At 43.0% G+C, this 16,384-nt stretch overlaps 1 protein-coding gene across 2 annotated transcripts; it reads left to right on the top strand.

Moving 5' to 3' along the window:
• The first annotated feature begins 4,892 nt into the window (after positions 1–4,892).
• On the top strand, positions 4,893–10,301 carry ABRACL (ABRA C-terminal like). 2 transcript variants are annotated; one of them, XM_063331053.1, is made up of 3 exons: positions 4,893–5,168; positions 8,544–8,610; positions 9,755–10,301. In XM_063331053.1, the coding sequence occupies exons 2-3, from the start codon at positions 8,550–8,552 to the stop codon at positions 9,937–9,939; spliced, it is 246 nt and encodes an 81-aa protein (XP_063187123.1). In that variant the 5' UTR covers positions 4,893–5,168; positions 8,544–8,549; the 3' UTR covers positions 9,940–10,301. The 2 variants fall into 2 exon arrangements, with proteins under 2 accessions (XP_063187123.1, XP_063187121.1); XM_063331051.1 differs by lacking the exon at positions 4,893–5,168 and adding an exon at positions 5,841–6,137 and having other exon boundaries at positions 9,755–10,299.
• The last annotated feature ends 6,083 nt before the right edge of the window (positions 10,302–16,384 follow it).

The following is a 16,384-nucleotide window of genomic DNA, read 5'->3' as shown; positions in this document are numbered from 1 at the left end:
TATATATATTTCTTTTTCACTTTGTAAACTGTCTCCAAACACTTTAATGTTCACAGATTACATAGTATGCATAGTACACGTAACACAGGAATGTCCAAAGACATTACTGCACATCCTCTTTACTTCACATCCTCTTGTGCAGGAAAGCATCACCCCAGCTCAAAATAAGCCCCCTGCTAATTCTGACTTTGTGCATATTTAGGGAGGTTTTGAGTTCAGTCTTACAGTTTTCAAGTAACTACTCTCAGACACGTGGTTAGGGTCACCTCATAGTTCTTTTTACAGTGTGTGCTGTATCACTAACGTTACGGGCCCCCTCTTTTAGCCTGTACTTGATACAGCATCTTTCTGTCATTCCATACAGAAGTTTACTCTTGGCTTAGGTGTAGGGCAAGTAATTTTGGTGATTTACATCAAGATTTTAAGTAGTCCTTCTCTTTTGTGTTCAACTGCAGTAAAGATTTACATGCTTAATTTAGGAAGAAGCGTAGTGGATAACAAGAAGGGTGTGATGCCCTGAGGCCATTTCTGAAATAAGTCCCCTCTCCTGGACAGACACAGGGGAGTAACGATATAAGTGAATCATTCCATTTACCTCAGTGGAAGTGCTCATTCAAGTGCCAAGACTGTCAGCAGTCACAGCGTTTGTATTTGTAGTCTCTCTTGTTCTGAGGCTGGTCTGTCGTGTTTGCTATTACGTTAAAAGAAATGCTTATGTTTTGTTAGGTTACTTTTTCAACTCACTGAGAGAGAGAAAAAAGAGAAAGTGGGGGGTTTTGTTGTTCTCTTTTGGTTGTGGTTTGGGCTTTTTTGGTCATTATAGGAAAAGTAAAGCTAACAGCCCATACAATTAACATTTTAAAAGATGACTTTACAGGAAAATTCTTGGAACGTTTTCCAGAGCATCACTATGCTTTTCATTTTGGTAAAATAATTTTCTCCCTTGAAACAACTGCTGACTTAAGACAGAAAGAGTGGCCAAGTAAGACTAATGATTGGACCAAAAGTGATGGAGATGCTTTGGATATGGAGTTCGTAAGAGAATAGAGTGCTATTTTCCTGGTTGATTGGCTTGCCTCCAACAATATAGTTGTTGTTCTGACTATCTCTTAACAACTGAATATTGCTTACTCACCTCAGATTTCTATAACAGCATTGACTTGCTCTGGTTTTTAATTTCTTACTGCAGCCAAAGACCATGTCTTGTTCTAGGAAAAAGGTATCTTACTTTTTCTGTGGTGTTACAAAGTCCGCAGGGATAAGGAATGCAGTAGATCCTCTACCACTTGAAATCTTTAAATCATGCGAAGACGTATTTTTAAAGACCTGTTTTAGCCTGGGCTGAAGTGGCTTTACAACTTCATGTTGAGTCGTAACCCTACTGTGGGTTGCATCATACGGCACACCCATGTGGAGCAGTGACTCACAGCAGGTCAATGGTACAGATACGTGATGGGGCTGGGCTAAGGCAAGACACATACGCACACTCCTGGTTGAATCACAGCACTGTAGTTTCCGTCCAGCTTTGGAGACGGGAAGGAGAATCTCGGGCATTTGCACAGGTATAAGTTGCTGAAGTTAAAGCAAAGGGGCTGGACACAGGCACATGTGGCAGGAACTCATGTCTCTACTAAATCAACAAGTCAAACAAAAATGTGTTGAAAGAACAAAGTAAGACCCAGACTATGTAAGAAGACAGATAAGATGATCTCTTCTATCAGTGAAATATGCAAATCACGGTGTCAGTTCCCCAGTTTTTAGCTGGTGAGGGTATCAACAGAAAACTGCATATATGCACGTGTGGTGCATGTGTCTGCCTATCCACAAGCACATATAATGCAACAAAAATTCAAGAAAACAGTATTGTGCAAAACAAGAACAGCATGGGTTATCAAGAAATACTGGTAAAGTGAGAATATTTAGTTAATATATGCTGGAAAACAGAAAAAGATGGCCATTACTGAGCAAATGACCTTTTAACCTTCTCCTACATTTTTCAGGCTTGGTCTATGCTTCTATGCATCTGTCTCAGGAGAAACATGTTACAACAGATACGTTTACAACATGTTTACTGTAAATGTTAAATACTTTTACAAAACTAATTTCTCATGAGGTAAGAAGACAGGCTCCATTCGGAATCAATAAACAGCTTGAAACGTAGGAGGAGATGATGGTCAACTTTCATGAGGGAGAGAGGTTACTAGTATGCTCTGAGTACCATCTCCGTTTGGACTTGTGTTGTTCAAAGCTGTCATTGATGACATGGGAAAAGACGTGACAAAGTTTGTGTGATCCTGTTTCAAATCACCCAGTAAAACAGCTGATGGTGCTGAAAAATGCAAAGTAATGTTCTGGGGGAAAATAATCCTAATTATCTATAACAACAATTAATTACTACCACTTTGGAAACACTTTTTGAAACCAGTGTGGATAGTGCTCAATGCTCTTCAAAAAGGCAAGTAAAATGTTGAGAATTATTAGAGTGAGAACAAAACAGAAAACATCACAATGTCATTTTATGTACTATATCCATATGCTGAATAATGCTAACAGTTCTACTCATTCAATCCCAAAACAGAACGTGGAATTATTTGAAAAATTATAAAGAACAACAAGAAGGATCAGCAACATGGAAAGGCATTCATTTTACATGAGATTACATAAAACTAGGGCTCTTCAGCTTGAAAATAAGATGAGCTATAGGCATGAACATGATGGAGAAGGGAGAAGATGGAAAATTACTTGCTCCAATGAGTGCCAGGAGACAGGAGAGAAGCCAGGGGATCAACTGATAGTTTTCATTGATTATACTGTTTTCCAAATGCCTGCGGTTCGTCACTGCTAGAGGCAAAATGTTGGGTTAAAGTGATTGCTTGATCAGATCCAGTACGTCTACTGTGGTGTTTTCAAGCTATGTTTTTTAAACCTTGCGTAATTCCTGTGTTTGTCTGCCTTCATGTAAAACTGTGCATCGGGTGAAACAGTAACAGTACAGTGAGATGCCAAGGAAGGTCAACTTACAATAGTCTGTTTTAAGGCAGAATCTCATGACTTTTGGGGAGCACTCTTAGTAAATGCAGAAAAGAGAATATGAATTGTGAGTCTGGTGATGATCATAACGAGTGATATGAAATATGTATGAGCAATATTTCCATGTCTGTCCTCTGTGCTTGTAAAAGACTGCTTTGCACTTCTTTTTTTTTTTTTTTTTTAAAGTATCATTCTGTGGAAGCAGAATGACTGAAACTCACCATCTCCATAATTTTCACATTTCCTGCTCTCTGCTGCTGCACCTGTAAGGATATAATCGGTCACTTAGTCCCGATGCTGCCCAGCTCATTTTCGTACTTTGGCAGCATCACTGTTCCCTTAATTGTCATGGTAACAGATGGGTTTGAGTACTGATTTACCTAGAATTACTTTATATTACATGACAGGGAAGGCCCATGAAAGAAACAGTAATGAAAGCATACCACATTTCGATAATCTCCCCATGTGTTCCTAGGGACCAACACTTGAGTATGTGACACTTTCGTTTCAAAAGACAGAATTTTAAAAAAATAAATTGTACTTCCTCCAAAAAAAAGGGGCTAAAAGAAAATGATAAGGAATTACAAATTTATGTTCATCTTTCTCAGATGTATAGTTCATCTACTTATAAATTAGGGGCTATGATTCAAAACAGACTTAGAACAGAAATTCTAACATAGATTTCATAATAATACCTTTGGTCTGAACTATTACTTGATCAAACATAAATTATCCATAATAACAATCACATTATGCAGAGCAAAGGCCTACATTATTTGTGCAAATGTAATGGTGTTCTGATGATTAAGAAATCTAGAGATTGTGAGTTATGCAAATGAAGGCATATTATTAACAAAAAAAAAAACAGAAAAAAAAGCACTGTTATTCTATACTGCTAAATAACTGGAATATTTGCCATATTTGCTACCATACTAATTAGATTCTCTTTTAAAAAGTTTATCTCAAATTTTCCTTAAAAGTCTATCCTTTTTGCTGTAGTATTTAGCATTGTGCTGGCCAACAAAATGACGATCTTAGGAAAAGCAGTATGCCTTAATACGAGCACATATGCCATCACGTGCACAGAGCATCAATACTCTTCACATACTACATTTTTCTGAGAATTCTCCACTGTCTCTTGATTCAGTTTAAACAGATTCAAATTTCATTAATTTCATTATCGATTTAGGAATGTAGCCCTTTCAATCTTAACTTGTTTTCCTAACTATCAGGGTTTGCTTTTTTCAAAAGAGCACCTCTTACTGATGTTCAATGCAGCCAATCTGTTCGGGAAAATGTTTTGCTACGCTATCACCTGCTGAATACATAGCTCCTTGAGCAGAAGGCAGCATGGGGTTTTTTTGACTAACCAAAGATTCTGTTACTGATAAACAGTGATTATTCTAAGGAAAAGTTAATCTTTTAATAAAAACACCAACATCAGAAAAATCCCTCGGAAAAGGAAAGGGCTTGAACTCTAGTTCTACGTCCCTGCAGTGATAAAAATGTGATCTTCTTGGCATCATTTCCACTGTGCAAATCGATTTATCTAGCTGCAGGTTCTGCCAAACGAGCCCTAGCAGAGCTTGCTGTAGTGGTTTCAGGTGCCGCTAGCTATTTATTCATCCTTACACCAGGGATGGGAGGCTGTAGTAAGGGACCAGACCTAACTGGCGCAGCTCACAGTCTGAGAAAGTATCTCGGTCTCACCTTCAGAAGCTAACAGATGAGAATGTGAATGGCGAGGGCTGGAAATAGCTTCTCATACCAGCTCTGTTTCAGGGGCAGTCATGCCTGACAAGGAGGTGGGAGAGACAGCCGGGAACGGCAATGCCTTGAGCTCTGCTGGTGAGAATTTTCCGGAGATGTTTGGTGTGAGTCTTGTCCCTGACGAGCGGGTTGGCGGCAGACTCATTGCTCTGTAGGAGTTAATGCAGCTCTTGGGTTTAGTGCCTGTGTCCTTGAGAGAAGACGTAAACATTTCAGTGAGGTGAAGAGGAAGTAAGAGAGACAAGAGCAGTAACGAATACCGAGATACAAGACGGAAGAAATTAAATTGCCTACTCTCCATGGTGCAGAGTGCAAGGACGTGGCGCTGAATGAAAAATTAGATAAACCACGACGTGAATTTATTGAAGGTAAATAACACAGCTCGTTCGCTTTCTCTAGAAAGAGAACCGTCTTTCTAGGAGAAAACAAATGTGAGGGGCATCAGAAAAGAACGTGGCACAGTTGTAGAGAGGTGGGGATCGGTCTCCCAAGTAACAGGCGATAGGACAAGAGGAAATGGCCTCAAGTTGTGCCAGGGGAGGTTTAGACTGGATATTAGGAAAAAGTTCTTCACCGAACGGGTTATCAAGCACTGGAACAGGTTGCCCAGGGAAGTGGTTCAATCGCCATCCCTGGAGGTATTTAAAAGGTGGGTAGATGTGGTTTAGTGGTGTTTTTTGTCAGGTTAATGGTTGGACTCAATGATCTGAAAGGTCCCTTCCAGCCTAACAATTCTATGATTCTGTAGTGTCCCTCGGGGGAAGCGGGTGGAAATGAAGGGTACGAGGCATGGTACAGTGACAGAAAGCGACTGAAGCAACACAGCATATTACGTTGAGAGCAGACCCACTGGAAAGGAGGCCGTTCGGGAAGGGCTGGCCTTGGCAGGCGTTTTACCGAACACACTCACGGAGAAAACGAGGTGAAAGCTGTAGATGGCACCAAGCCAGGAGTCACTGATGTGGAAAGGAGCGAGGCCCTCCCCAGGGAGGGGGGAGAACGGCACAGCCCTTCAACTGGGAATGCAGGGCCAGCGCTCGGCCTGCGAGGGGCCGAGGGAGGGCCGGGCTCGGTGCCCGAGGCGGGGTGCCCGCCGGCCCTGGCACACCACGGGGAGAGGACCCCCGGCGGGGCAGCGCCGCTCCCGCCGCGGAAGCAACGGCAGAACCCAAAATGGCCGCAGCGGGGCGGCGGGGAGCGCCGGGGCCGAGCCGGGGCGGGGCAAGGTCCCGGCGGAGGGCGGGTAACCGCCGCCCGCCCCTCGCCTGGCCCCTGTGCTGCCTCAGGCGGCTCCCGCCGGCGGCGGCCCCTCGCGGCGAGAGCGGCGGCGGCAGCGGGTGAGTGGCGGCGGCGGGGAGCGGGCCGGGGGGAGCCGGGCTTTCCTCCGCTCCGGGGAGAGAGAGGCGCTGCCCGGGCAGCGGGCGGCGGCTGCCTGTCGGCCGGGCCCGTTTCCCGGCGCGCAGGCGGCGGGGGGAGCCTCGGCCCCGCCGGGCCCCGGCAGAGCCCGGGGAGGCGTTGCGGGGGGAGCTCGGTGTGAGGAGGACCGCGCTCTGCCTCCGACGGCGGCTCCGCCGGGGAGCCATCTATCGCGGGGGGACTGCGGGATCCGCAGCGGCAGGGGTCGGTGCGGTTGGTTTGGAAGATGTGACGGTGCTCAGCAGCCGTGAGGTGGATTTCCAGCAGATAAAGTTTCGTTTTCCTGCCGCGTACTGAAAAATTACGCCGGCTTCCAGCAGTGTGTTGGCATCAGAAATAGCTGGCGTGTCGAGTATATGACAATATAAAGTAAATATTTAAGTACGCTTAAAATACCTGGAATCCCTTCTTCCTCAGTCCTTACACAGCCGTGGTTCTCTGATCTCAAAAGTGTTGCATAATAATGAATTATTTTTCAAAAACTTCTAAATGTTGCTGCTTAAATTGGCAGTGCATGTGTACGAGGGAAAATAATTTTAAATTAACGTGAATTTAAAGTAAAAAAGCCTTCAAACTTAAAAGAGCATCTTTAAAGAGAAGCTAATAATGCTATTGTAATGAGCAATATTAAAATTGGCAGCTTGACAAATTAATAATGATAGCATAAGCTTTTCGGTAGATGGGTCATCTTTTCCTCTGTGACTTGTAACAATATATTTAGCGCTCAGTTAAACAAAATCTAAAAGTTTGTAGCAAGCATCCGAGGCAATTAACGCTCCGCGGCCCTGCTGCCATGCCCTTTTTAGGCAGCTTTTTCGAGCTGGGACCGCCTCACCACATCCTCTTGTGGGTATTACACACATATATGTTAGCCCGTTAACATCCGCTCTTTGAGCCTGGATTGATGCCACGCGTTAGGGGTGAAACTCTGGTTTGGATGGGCTTTGCCTGAAGCCCATGCTTGATACTAAGCTTGCTCACTATTGCGTGTCAAAAAGACAGATTTTTGCAAGTGAATTCGGGATCTGAAAATGAGACTCTGTTACCAAGGGTTTTTTTGCCTCTTTTTTTGCCTCTTCCCTCATGAGGGGTCAGGAGGTAGAACTATGTCACTCTTACCTATGTGAACTGAGGAAAAAAAAAAAAATGAGGGGAAGATTTTCCCTTAGGAAGAGTTCATGATGCATTCAGATACTGTTTTTTTGAACTCTACTTACTTACCAGGTCTGTGCAGAAATCCTGGTTTCTTGAGCGATAGAGAGGGTCTCGGTGCTCACTGAGTGCTCAGCCCCAGGAGCTCTCTCTACAGCTTCTGCTCCAGGCTGCGTCGTTAGCACCTGCGGAAGCTGTATTTGTTGTGTTGCTTTGCTTTGTCTGTGAGGCCCAGTTTCTTGTGACTACTTGGATGCCAGTTTTTGCCTAAGGAGTTCCTCATCTAAAGGTTTCATTGTGTCGATGCTGTTTTGCCTGGCATAGATCCCAAAACTCCCTTCAGGTGCCTGCAGTTGTTAACCTGGATGCTCTGTAGCGCGATATTTTTTTGTGTGATTGTGGTGCTGCCATTTCCAAAGTTGCGTATGGCTAAAGTGTTGCAAGGCATTGCTGTGCATTGGTGAAAATTGCTGTGTTTCACAGCAAAGAGGTTCACAGGGTAAGTTTGTCAGTGTAGTAGTTCTTTGGGGTCACTACGAATGGAAATAAATGTTGGCCTTCTTGGGGTGCTTGCATACTTCATCTCTGGTTCAGTTCCGCTGTCAGTAGCAGGCGTGTGGTAGCTGCTGTCCTTTCAGGCACCGTGTGCCCAGACCTGCTGTAACCAGCTGCATGTCTGTAGTATCTTGCCAGGATAAGCGGAAAGCTGTGGTGTGGCTTAAAAAGCCAAATTACCATATATCCCGGAGAGGAATTCAAAGGAATATGTTCCATTTTTATTGAGGGCATTGATAAAAAGTTGCAAAACCCCTAAAGACCTGTGATGTTACCAGGATGCTCTGATTCTGTGGCAGTCTGAGCTCATTCTTTAAAACAAACAAACCCCCCTGCCCTGCCCTTCACACATTTTTCATATTTTGAGATTACATTCTAAACACAAATATAAGGAGATACTTAGGTTGTAGTTTCTGTTCACTTACTCTCAAATGTGAAGGTGTGGAGGCTCTTTATCCGTTCAGGACTGAAATTTTAGATTATCCTGTAGCCGTGTGTCTCCAGGCTACTGGGATTTGCCAAGTGCTGTGACATTCCTGGTGAACTGTGAACAGCCCAGGACAGTGCAAAGGATTTACGGGTCTCCTAATAACTTTGTCAAAATTTATTTTACTTTTTAGACCACAATGAACGTGGAACATGAAATTAGCCTCTTAGTTGAGGAGATTCGGCGCTTGGGAACCAAAAGTAAGTATTGTAATATCTCCTACCATACAGATGTAGTCATGTTATACATACATGTATGTGTATGACATACATGTCATAGATACAGTCATGTTATATGAACCTATGAACGTGGCAAATTTAATTAAAGAGGCTCAGGTAACCTGAAAACTTGCATATAGCCTTAATGTTGGACTGTATGCTACTCCCTGCATCCCATCCTTTAAAGTAGTTCTGTTACGAAGTTAAAGCCTCTGCAGCACAGAGGATGTAGGCCTGAAATCCTGCTCCCATTAAAATCAACTGCAAAATTACCTTTTTCTTTAGACTTTCAATGCTTCCTACAGCCATCAAAGAAGAAAGTTTCATCTGTTCCTTCCACTTCCTTCCTTGGTAACTTCTGAACTTCAGAATTCATATACTTCAATTCTATTCATCATAGTATTATTTGGAAGGAATTGATCTGTATGCCTAAAACTAGCCCAGGAGTTACAGGTGTAGTTCCAACCTTCCTTGAACTTGCTTAGAAGGTAGCCTTTTCTCTGAAGATTGTTAAAACTCCTCTTTCTTTACAAATATTTATGCAATTTGTGGATGTGCTACCTGCTCGTATATTTTGGTTCCAATGCAATTTAGTTCAGTTCAGTTGATTTTTCAAAGCCTAAGCCGAATGCCTTTGTCTTGCATTTGTATGACTACATCTGCCTTTTAGGAATAACCTAGATAACCTTAACATGTATCTTAAAATTCTTGCTTTGTGTGAGAAATGAATTCACATTCCACCTTTTGCAATGTGAACTTTAAATATTAATAAGTAAAAGAAAAAAAAATAATTTTTAACATTTTAATGATTTAAAACTAATTTCCTCCTTATGCTTTGAAGAGGTTCAGTAGCCTATGCTGGTCATAGGTTTCACAAAGTCATCAGTAAAAATAAACATAGCAGATATTTGGTCCTTGATATGAGTCTCTGGAAAAAAGGGAAAGTCATACCAGGCAGGAATTTTGCCTGGTGTTTATCATAGGCATTCGTAATACGTTCCCCAGTAAGTTGGGACACACCATGGGGTTTACTTTCAGTGGTCTCGCTGCTTGTTACTTTGTTTCCCATTGATCTCCTAACTGAAAGAAAATCTGCATGTGTTTCCATGTTATATCTTTGATTTAGATGCTGATGGCCAAGTGAGCGTGAAATTTGGTGTGCTCTTTGCTGACGAAAAGTGTGCCAACCTCTTTGAAGCCCTAGTGGGAACTCTTAAGGCTGCAAAACGACGGAAAATTGTCACTTATCAAGGGGAGCTACTTTTACAAGGTGTTCATGACAACGTTGATATCATGCTGCTGCAGGACTGATGGCAGTGTTTCAGCTATGCATTAATAGAATTGTTTGAGACAGTGACTTGCAACATCCTCTGAATAAGGCTGATCATTCTAAGGTGTCTTGGTGTATTTTCTATATCTTTATAGTCAAAAGGAAACTGTCCTATTTTGGAAAACATTCCCTTTTGTAATTCTTCATGAAATGGTACTGTATGTGAGTAAGGTGAAAGATGCCAGATCTTTTTTTTTTTTTTTTTAAAAAAATCTCAGGTAATGCTCTCAAATGCCTGGTGGTTATTTTCAACATATGAAGAAGGGGACCGGTAATTTAACGTTTACAAATCAAAGTGTGCCATGAAAGTATAAAATAAAAGCACATACTCAAATTTATATAATTCTTATTTCTGTTGTTTCTCTTTTTATTTGCAATCTGAAATGAAAGTAAACTGAATTCCTGTAAAGAACATAGTTAAGTAACTGTACAGACAGCATGACAATGAGGTGGAAATAATTTTGCAGCATGATTCAGCTGACGAACGACTGTTCTTTGGAGTGACCAGATTGCGCACAAAAAGCCACGAATGGTAGATGTACCTCATTCATCTCTGGCAGTGTAATACTCTTTCATTTTTCGGTCTTCTAGATTTTTGAAGGAAGTGGGCAAGGAGCTACTTGAATGCTTTCATGCAGAGTTAACTAGAACATGGTATAGTAGCTTCAGGTTGTGATTATTTTCCTCACAGAAATCATACTTTCTCTACATCACTCCAGGCAGAATGTGGGGGGGAAAAAAAGCCCTTTTGATTGTTTTCTAGCTTGCTGCTAATTCTTCTTAGCGGATGAAAATGCTTCCTCCAGTAGGGAGAAAGAGTTGCTGCATGAGGAAAGTGGGAGTGGGTAAGCAAACTGCTTACTGCTCTGTGCCTCCACTCTGCAGCTGCAGCTCTTGAAGTTGCAGGATGGGTGAATTTCCCTGCACTGAGCAGCCTTTTACAAGTGCAAAATGCTTGAAAAGTGTCTCCTTATTTCCCGATACAGGAAATGCATGCATGGTTATGGAATCTCCACAAAGCTGTGTAATTCCAGCTGCTGCCCCTTTCATCTTTGTTTGCTCTACTTCGCGCAACAGGAAAACAGCTTAAATCCTGTGTGCAAACAGATCCGGGCTGCCTCTGCCTGTGCTGGCCCCAGAATCTGGAGAGCAGGGAAGTGATACGCAGAGAAACTTGAGCTGTCTGGGTCCAAGCCAGCAAGAGCGGAGAAGCAGGGTAGGGGCTCGGCAGAGCTTACTGGCTCCGGTGCACTGTCGCTCCAGTGCTGCTGTTCTGCTTCCAGCCCTGAGCTGACAAGTGCCTGCACCCCTGTGCTCCACAGGTGGAGAGGAGAGGGACTGAGACCCAGGCCTTCTGCGTTAGGGGTGAGACCAGACAGCTCTGCGTTACCAGATAACCACAGTTGTTTTTAACTCTGCCTCTATTTTGGTGAAAGCCTGAGTCATTGTCTGGGTTCACAGGACAGCCTGAGTATGCTGACGGATACCGAGCGCTTTGTGATTGTCTGAGATGCTGATTTTGGTACGGGAGGGCACCAGCCTGCCCCAGCTAGGGTATAGTTCTCTGTGCCTGTTCATGACAGCCCTTTAAGGACTGAAGGGGCCTCAATTTTGTAAATCTAGTCAAAAAACAAAAACAAACCCAAAAAACCACCAGTAAATTTAAGGCTCAGTGCTGAGTTGGAGCAGAGACACGACTGCGAAGAGACCTTTAAGTCTCTCTCATTTTGGATTTATCCTCTTAACCATGCTAATAAATGTATGCAGAGCTTCTGGGAACACCATGTAGAAGGAGACAGAGAAACTTGGCACTAAAACAAATCCGTAACAACCAGAGGCGAGTGTGACTCTGTACTGCCCAGAGGAGTTGAGATTCGTTTTCCCTGTTGTTTCTGGAAGCAGAAGAGGAACAACATGAACAAGGATGTATATCTAAGAACCTGCCCTTAGTGCAATGCTTAATGTGTCTGTTGGCCCCAGAGTTGTGTAGGCTTCTTCACTTCAGGTTATATGCAAGCACTGTTGGCTTAATTTCAAATTTATTTTTTTTTCAAAGAAAATTGAATACTAACATTGCTTCACACGCCTGGGACCACGCCTCTGTGAAGGAAATAATTTCTACAACCAAGGCCTGGACAGAAGGCGTAGTTCCTGGAGCACTTGACACGATAATAGAAAAGCCAACTATGGGGAAGGCATTTTACCTATTTTTGGAAACCGTAGGACAATCAGAACTCCCATGTGATGTGTTCATGAACTCGCCAGCCATGGGTCTGAAGGAAGTTTGTAGGTCAGCCAGGAGCACCAGTGATTCCAGAATAGCAAGTCATTCTCCTGACTGCTGGGAAGTAGGAAGATACAGAGGTCCTTGACAACAGCATAAAAGAGTTGTCAGTAGGGCGGTTATCTGCCTATGGTAATGCTGGGAAATTAGTGAAAGAGCAGCTTAGCTAATTCAGTCTCCATCTACGTAAGAGCATGGTGGAACCTCGAAGAGAGGTTAGATGGGCTCCAGGCAAATCTAGCTGGTACAATTTAAGATGTCACCACTGTATGTCTTCAGCAGGAGTAACTTCAGGTGCAGTAACTGATGGAGTGGAGCGTACATACTCACTTCACCTCAGCTGTTTCTATGCAAAATCCAGTGACTGGAGAGAAACATGCTTTTCAAAGCGGTCTTGACTAAGCGGTGAATGCACTGAGGTGCAGGTTTGAGTAACCTCTGGCGAGGAGTGATAATGTCTTAAACTTCACAGCTATTTCTCTTATGAGCGTAGGTTTTTGCTGGGAACGTGAGCAAAGGAAGGGTTGAAACGTATGTGATATTATCTTTTCCATGCCCCTCTCATGTTGGAATGATTTTTGAAAGCACATGTTGTGTTTTGCTTATTTCTTATCTCCCCTCCAAAGCTTTGCTGGAGGTGTTCTTTCCGCTTCAAGAGATTTCTCTCAGTGACAGCAATGTCACTTTTGCCATTCATATCTGTGTAAAGTTGGTTATCTTTACTTGGTTTCTTCCTCACAAAAAAAAAACCACTTTAAGGAAAAAACAAGAGTAAGAGGAGCAGGAAGTTCTTACATGCTGAAAATGGATTATGTTGCTACTGATACTTAGCAGTTTTATTTAAAAATAGGTGGATGTTTCAGAAATAGGCTGAGATTGTCTTCTACTCCAGCAGCACAAAGTGACTATTAAGCGTGTTTAGACAGTTGCAGAGCCTTTGCTAAGACGACACAGCGTGAACCAGTGAATGCCACAGGACTGGCCTTGTGGCTCCATATCAAAACACTAACCATTAACAATATCTTGGTGTCACCTCTGCCTCCTATAAAAGAACAGTCCTAAAGGATTGGTGTACACCCTGCAGCATAATGCATGTTCAGTGTTGCCTGGAATTCCTCTGTCTGGTGGAAATCTGACATTGCCTGGAATTCCTCTGTATGATGGGAATCGTGGTTTCAAGGACTTTAAAAAAAGGAAAAAAACCAAACATGCATTTCTTTTGGAAGCTGGCAAAGTCAATAATTTTGCAAAACTCATGTTCTTGTTCACGTCCTTCTCAAGCGAATATGGGGTGTTTGCTCTGTAATGGATCTTTTTTTTTCTGATATGTAAGAAAGCGATTCAGTTCAAAGTCAGCCACAAAGGGTAGGACTAGATATGAACAAAGCAATTTGAAGGAAAATGAACACCTAGACCAAAAAATATGTTTCAGTGTTCTGACAGCTATTTGGAGCAGATGATTTGTCTGGGTTGAAGAATATGAGTTTGATGACCCAGTGACATATTTAAGCCTGAATACCTGTCAGGACGAAAGTCAGTATGACACGCTTTGTTTTACAGCCCAAAAGATGATGATATATGCCAAAGTACCCTGGTTTGGTTTTTTTTTTCTGCTTCCCTACAGACCAGTCAATTTTTACTTTGAAAACTGTCCATTAAGCTTATGATAAAGACCCAAACTGCCCCCTTCGGTGCATTTGTTACGTACCAGAGAAAAAGACAAGGACAAAAGAACCGCTTAGTGCTCTCCAAAACATGCAGACAGGATTCAAGTCAAGACTTAATGTTACAGGTGACACTAAAAATATACAGTCTGCCTTTGCTCAAAGTTCCAGCACCCATAACAACTTAGATCTAAGGATTTGATTTTCAAGGCAAGATGTCTTTAGCATTTTGATCTGAAATGGCATTCTCAAAGAAAATCTGTAGCAGGTTGAAGAGTTGCTCCAGTGCAATGATTTCAAGAAATCTGCATGGTCAATATTTCTAGGTACTCCTTTTTTAAAAAAAAAAAAAGTTGAATGGGTTTGTTAAGGATAAGTTTGTTACAGATAAGGATTGACAACATTTCTAGAAAGCCAGTCTATTTAAGACCTAGTTACATAAACTGCTTAATGTGAAATGGTTCTAATAAAGTTTTCCTGAGGGTGGCAGTTCAGTTTAGTTCTGCCACTCTGAGTAGAGCTTTAGCCACAGACGCACTGTAGATGCATATTTAAGCAGCTGAAGCAAGTCTCCTGGCAGGTATTTTGAATAACGCAGCAGAAGAAGCATTATCTTGTGGTGTAGCCTAGATGTCATCGCAAATTATGCTTATCTCCGCCAGAGCACCTGAGTGGCTCGGGGAGGTTAAATACCAGGCTGGTACCTGGGGAGGGAGTAGTGCGATCTACAAACACGCTCCAGAGTCTTGTCAGATCAGATCCAGATCAAACTTCCTGTCGGAGAAATGCTTGGAGTCAGACCTGGGCATCTCCGAGTACAGCATTTTCACAAATATAGCAGCATTTTGTCCATGACTTTGCTCCTTTTTGGAGGTCATTCCAGCACAACCATTGCAAGCTGAGTGACACTAAGAGTCTTACTGCCACCTTGCCACCCTTAAAGCTGTTTTCCAGGGAGGACAATATGTACCATGTATTTGTATATGCATATTATGTGTATGTATTTGTACAACGTGTACTCAAAACCTGACTATTTTTTCCCAGTGGGGAAACACTCAGTAAATTATAATTATGTTTGAATGGGAATATAGTGAGCTGCATTTTCTGGTCTTCGCTAAGTCTGCTAAATGCCACAGGAGATCACGTTAGAATAGCTGCGAGTTTGTATCTTGCAGAATTAGGTCTTTTGTCAAGCTTTGGTTGTAGAAGACATATTTTATTGACAGGTCTTTATTAGTCTGGAGGCCTTGGTCTCCCTCTGTAGCTAATGGTCTAAAAAGCTTCCTTTATAAAGTTTTATTTTGGAGCACAGTATTATTTTCCTGGAAATCTGCTTTCAGTTTTCTTAGGGGAAAAAAAAAGGCATAAAGACAACAGCAGTTGAAGACACTCACCACCATTCAGCAGGAGTTCAACGCTATGAGGCAGCTGACACAGAAGTCAAGATCCAAAGATGGAAATGATTGCATTACAGGTACCTTCGGTGGCATTCGAGTACCTAAATTCAAGTATGTGATTCATAACATCTGCAAGGTACTTGAGTAGCTCCAAGTCCACAGGCATCTAAGGGTTGACTGGAAAACTTTGCTGGGAATGTAAAATTGTGTGAGCGTCCATGTACCCACCTTGTCTACGCTGAACACCAAAGTCTCTGTCCCAGCCTTATGTCCACAGGGGATCAGCACACACTGACGCCTGAACTCCCCCAGGATCCGTGCTGGGAAGCATGGACACTGAGTAGTCCTCAGCCCTATACAAAAATGTCTGTAATTTTCTTCTTAGAGTCTGCTAAGAGGCTTTTGGTTATCTTGGCTGGATTCTGGCTGGAAGGGGGGTGAGAGCACCTGCAGTGGGTGAGGGCAGGTTGCTGCTGGGCCCTGTGTCCTCACCCCCTGCGTGGCACCTGGTGCGCTGGAAAACAGGTCAGCAGATGAAAAGAAATCACTGTGTAAAAAACCTGTGCCTCGGGCTCCTCGGGATGCTGGTCTCGGCTTTGGTGTTAGCAACACCGATGCTGAAGGGTTTGCTCAGGGCCGGGAGCGGGATTCCCTAACCCGGGTCTGTGTCCTGTAAAACGAGGCACGGTCTGTCTGCTTACATTTCTATTGTATTTTACACTCAAGCAAGCCCAGCCAGGTGGCCCAAGAGCGGGGAACTGCCGTGGTGGGACTTCTCAGAATTGTTTTCTTCTCTATAAACACGTTTGGCAGTTGATAGAATCATAGGATATCTCAAGTGGGAAGGCACCCGTAACTTCGTAGCACCAGCTTGGTTCCCTCTCAAATACCTTGCGCAGTGAGAAAAAGAGCTCCCAATCATGCTTGGGACCCCACTCAGAGATGTGCGCCCTAGAAAGGGTCTTGACAGCTTTGTTGATGTTACGCATCGTTTGATGTGTACGCATCGTTTGATGACGATCACATCTCTTAAAAAGCATAACAACATGCAGCCCAGAAAACGAAGGGTTAAAAAAAATAG

Source organism: Chroicocephalus ridibundus, chromosome 3 (assembly GCF_963924245.1).
Source record: "Chroicocephalus ridibundus chromosome 3, bChrRid1.1, whole genome shotgun sequence".
Classification (NCBI taxonomy): domain Eukaryota; kingdom Metazoa; phylum Chordata; class Aves; order Charadriiformes; family Laridae; genus Chroicocephalus; species Chroicocephalus ridibundus.
Note: the sequence above shows the minus strand (reverse complement) of the source record. Positions and strands in the feature narration are given on the sequence as shown.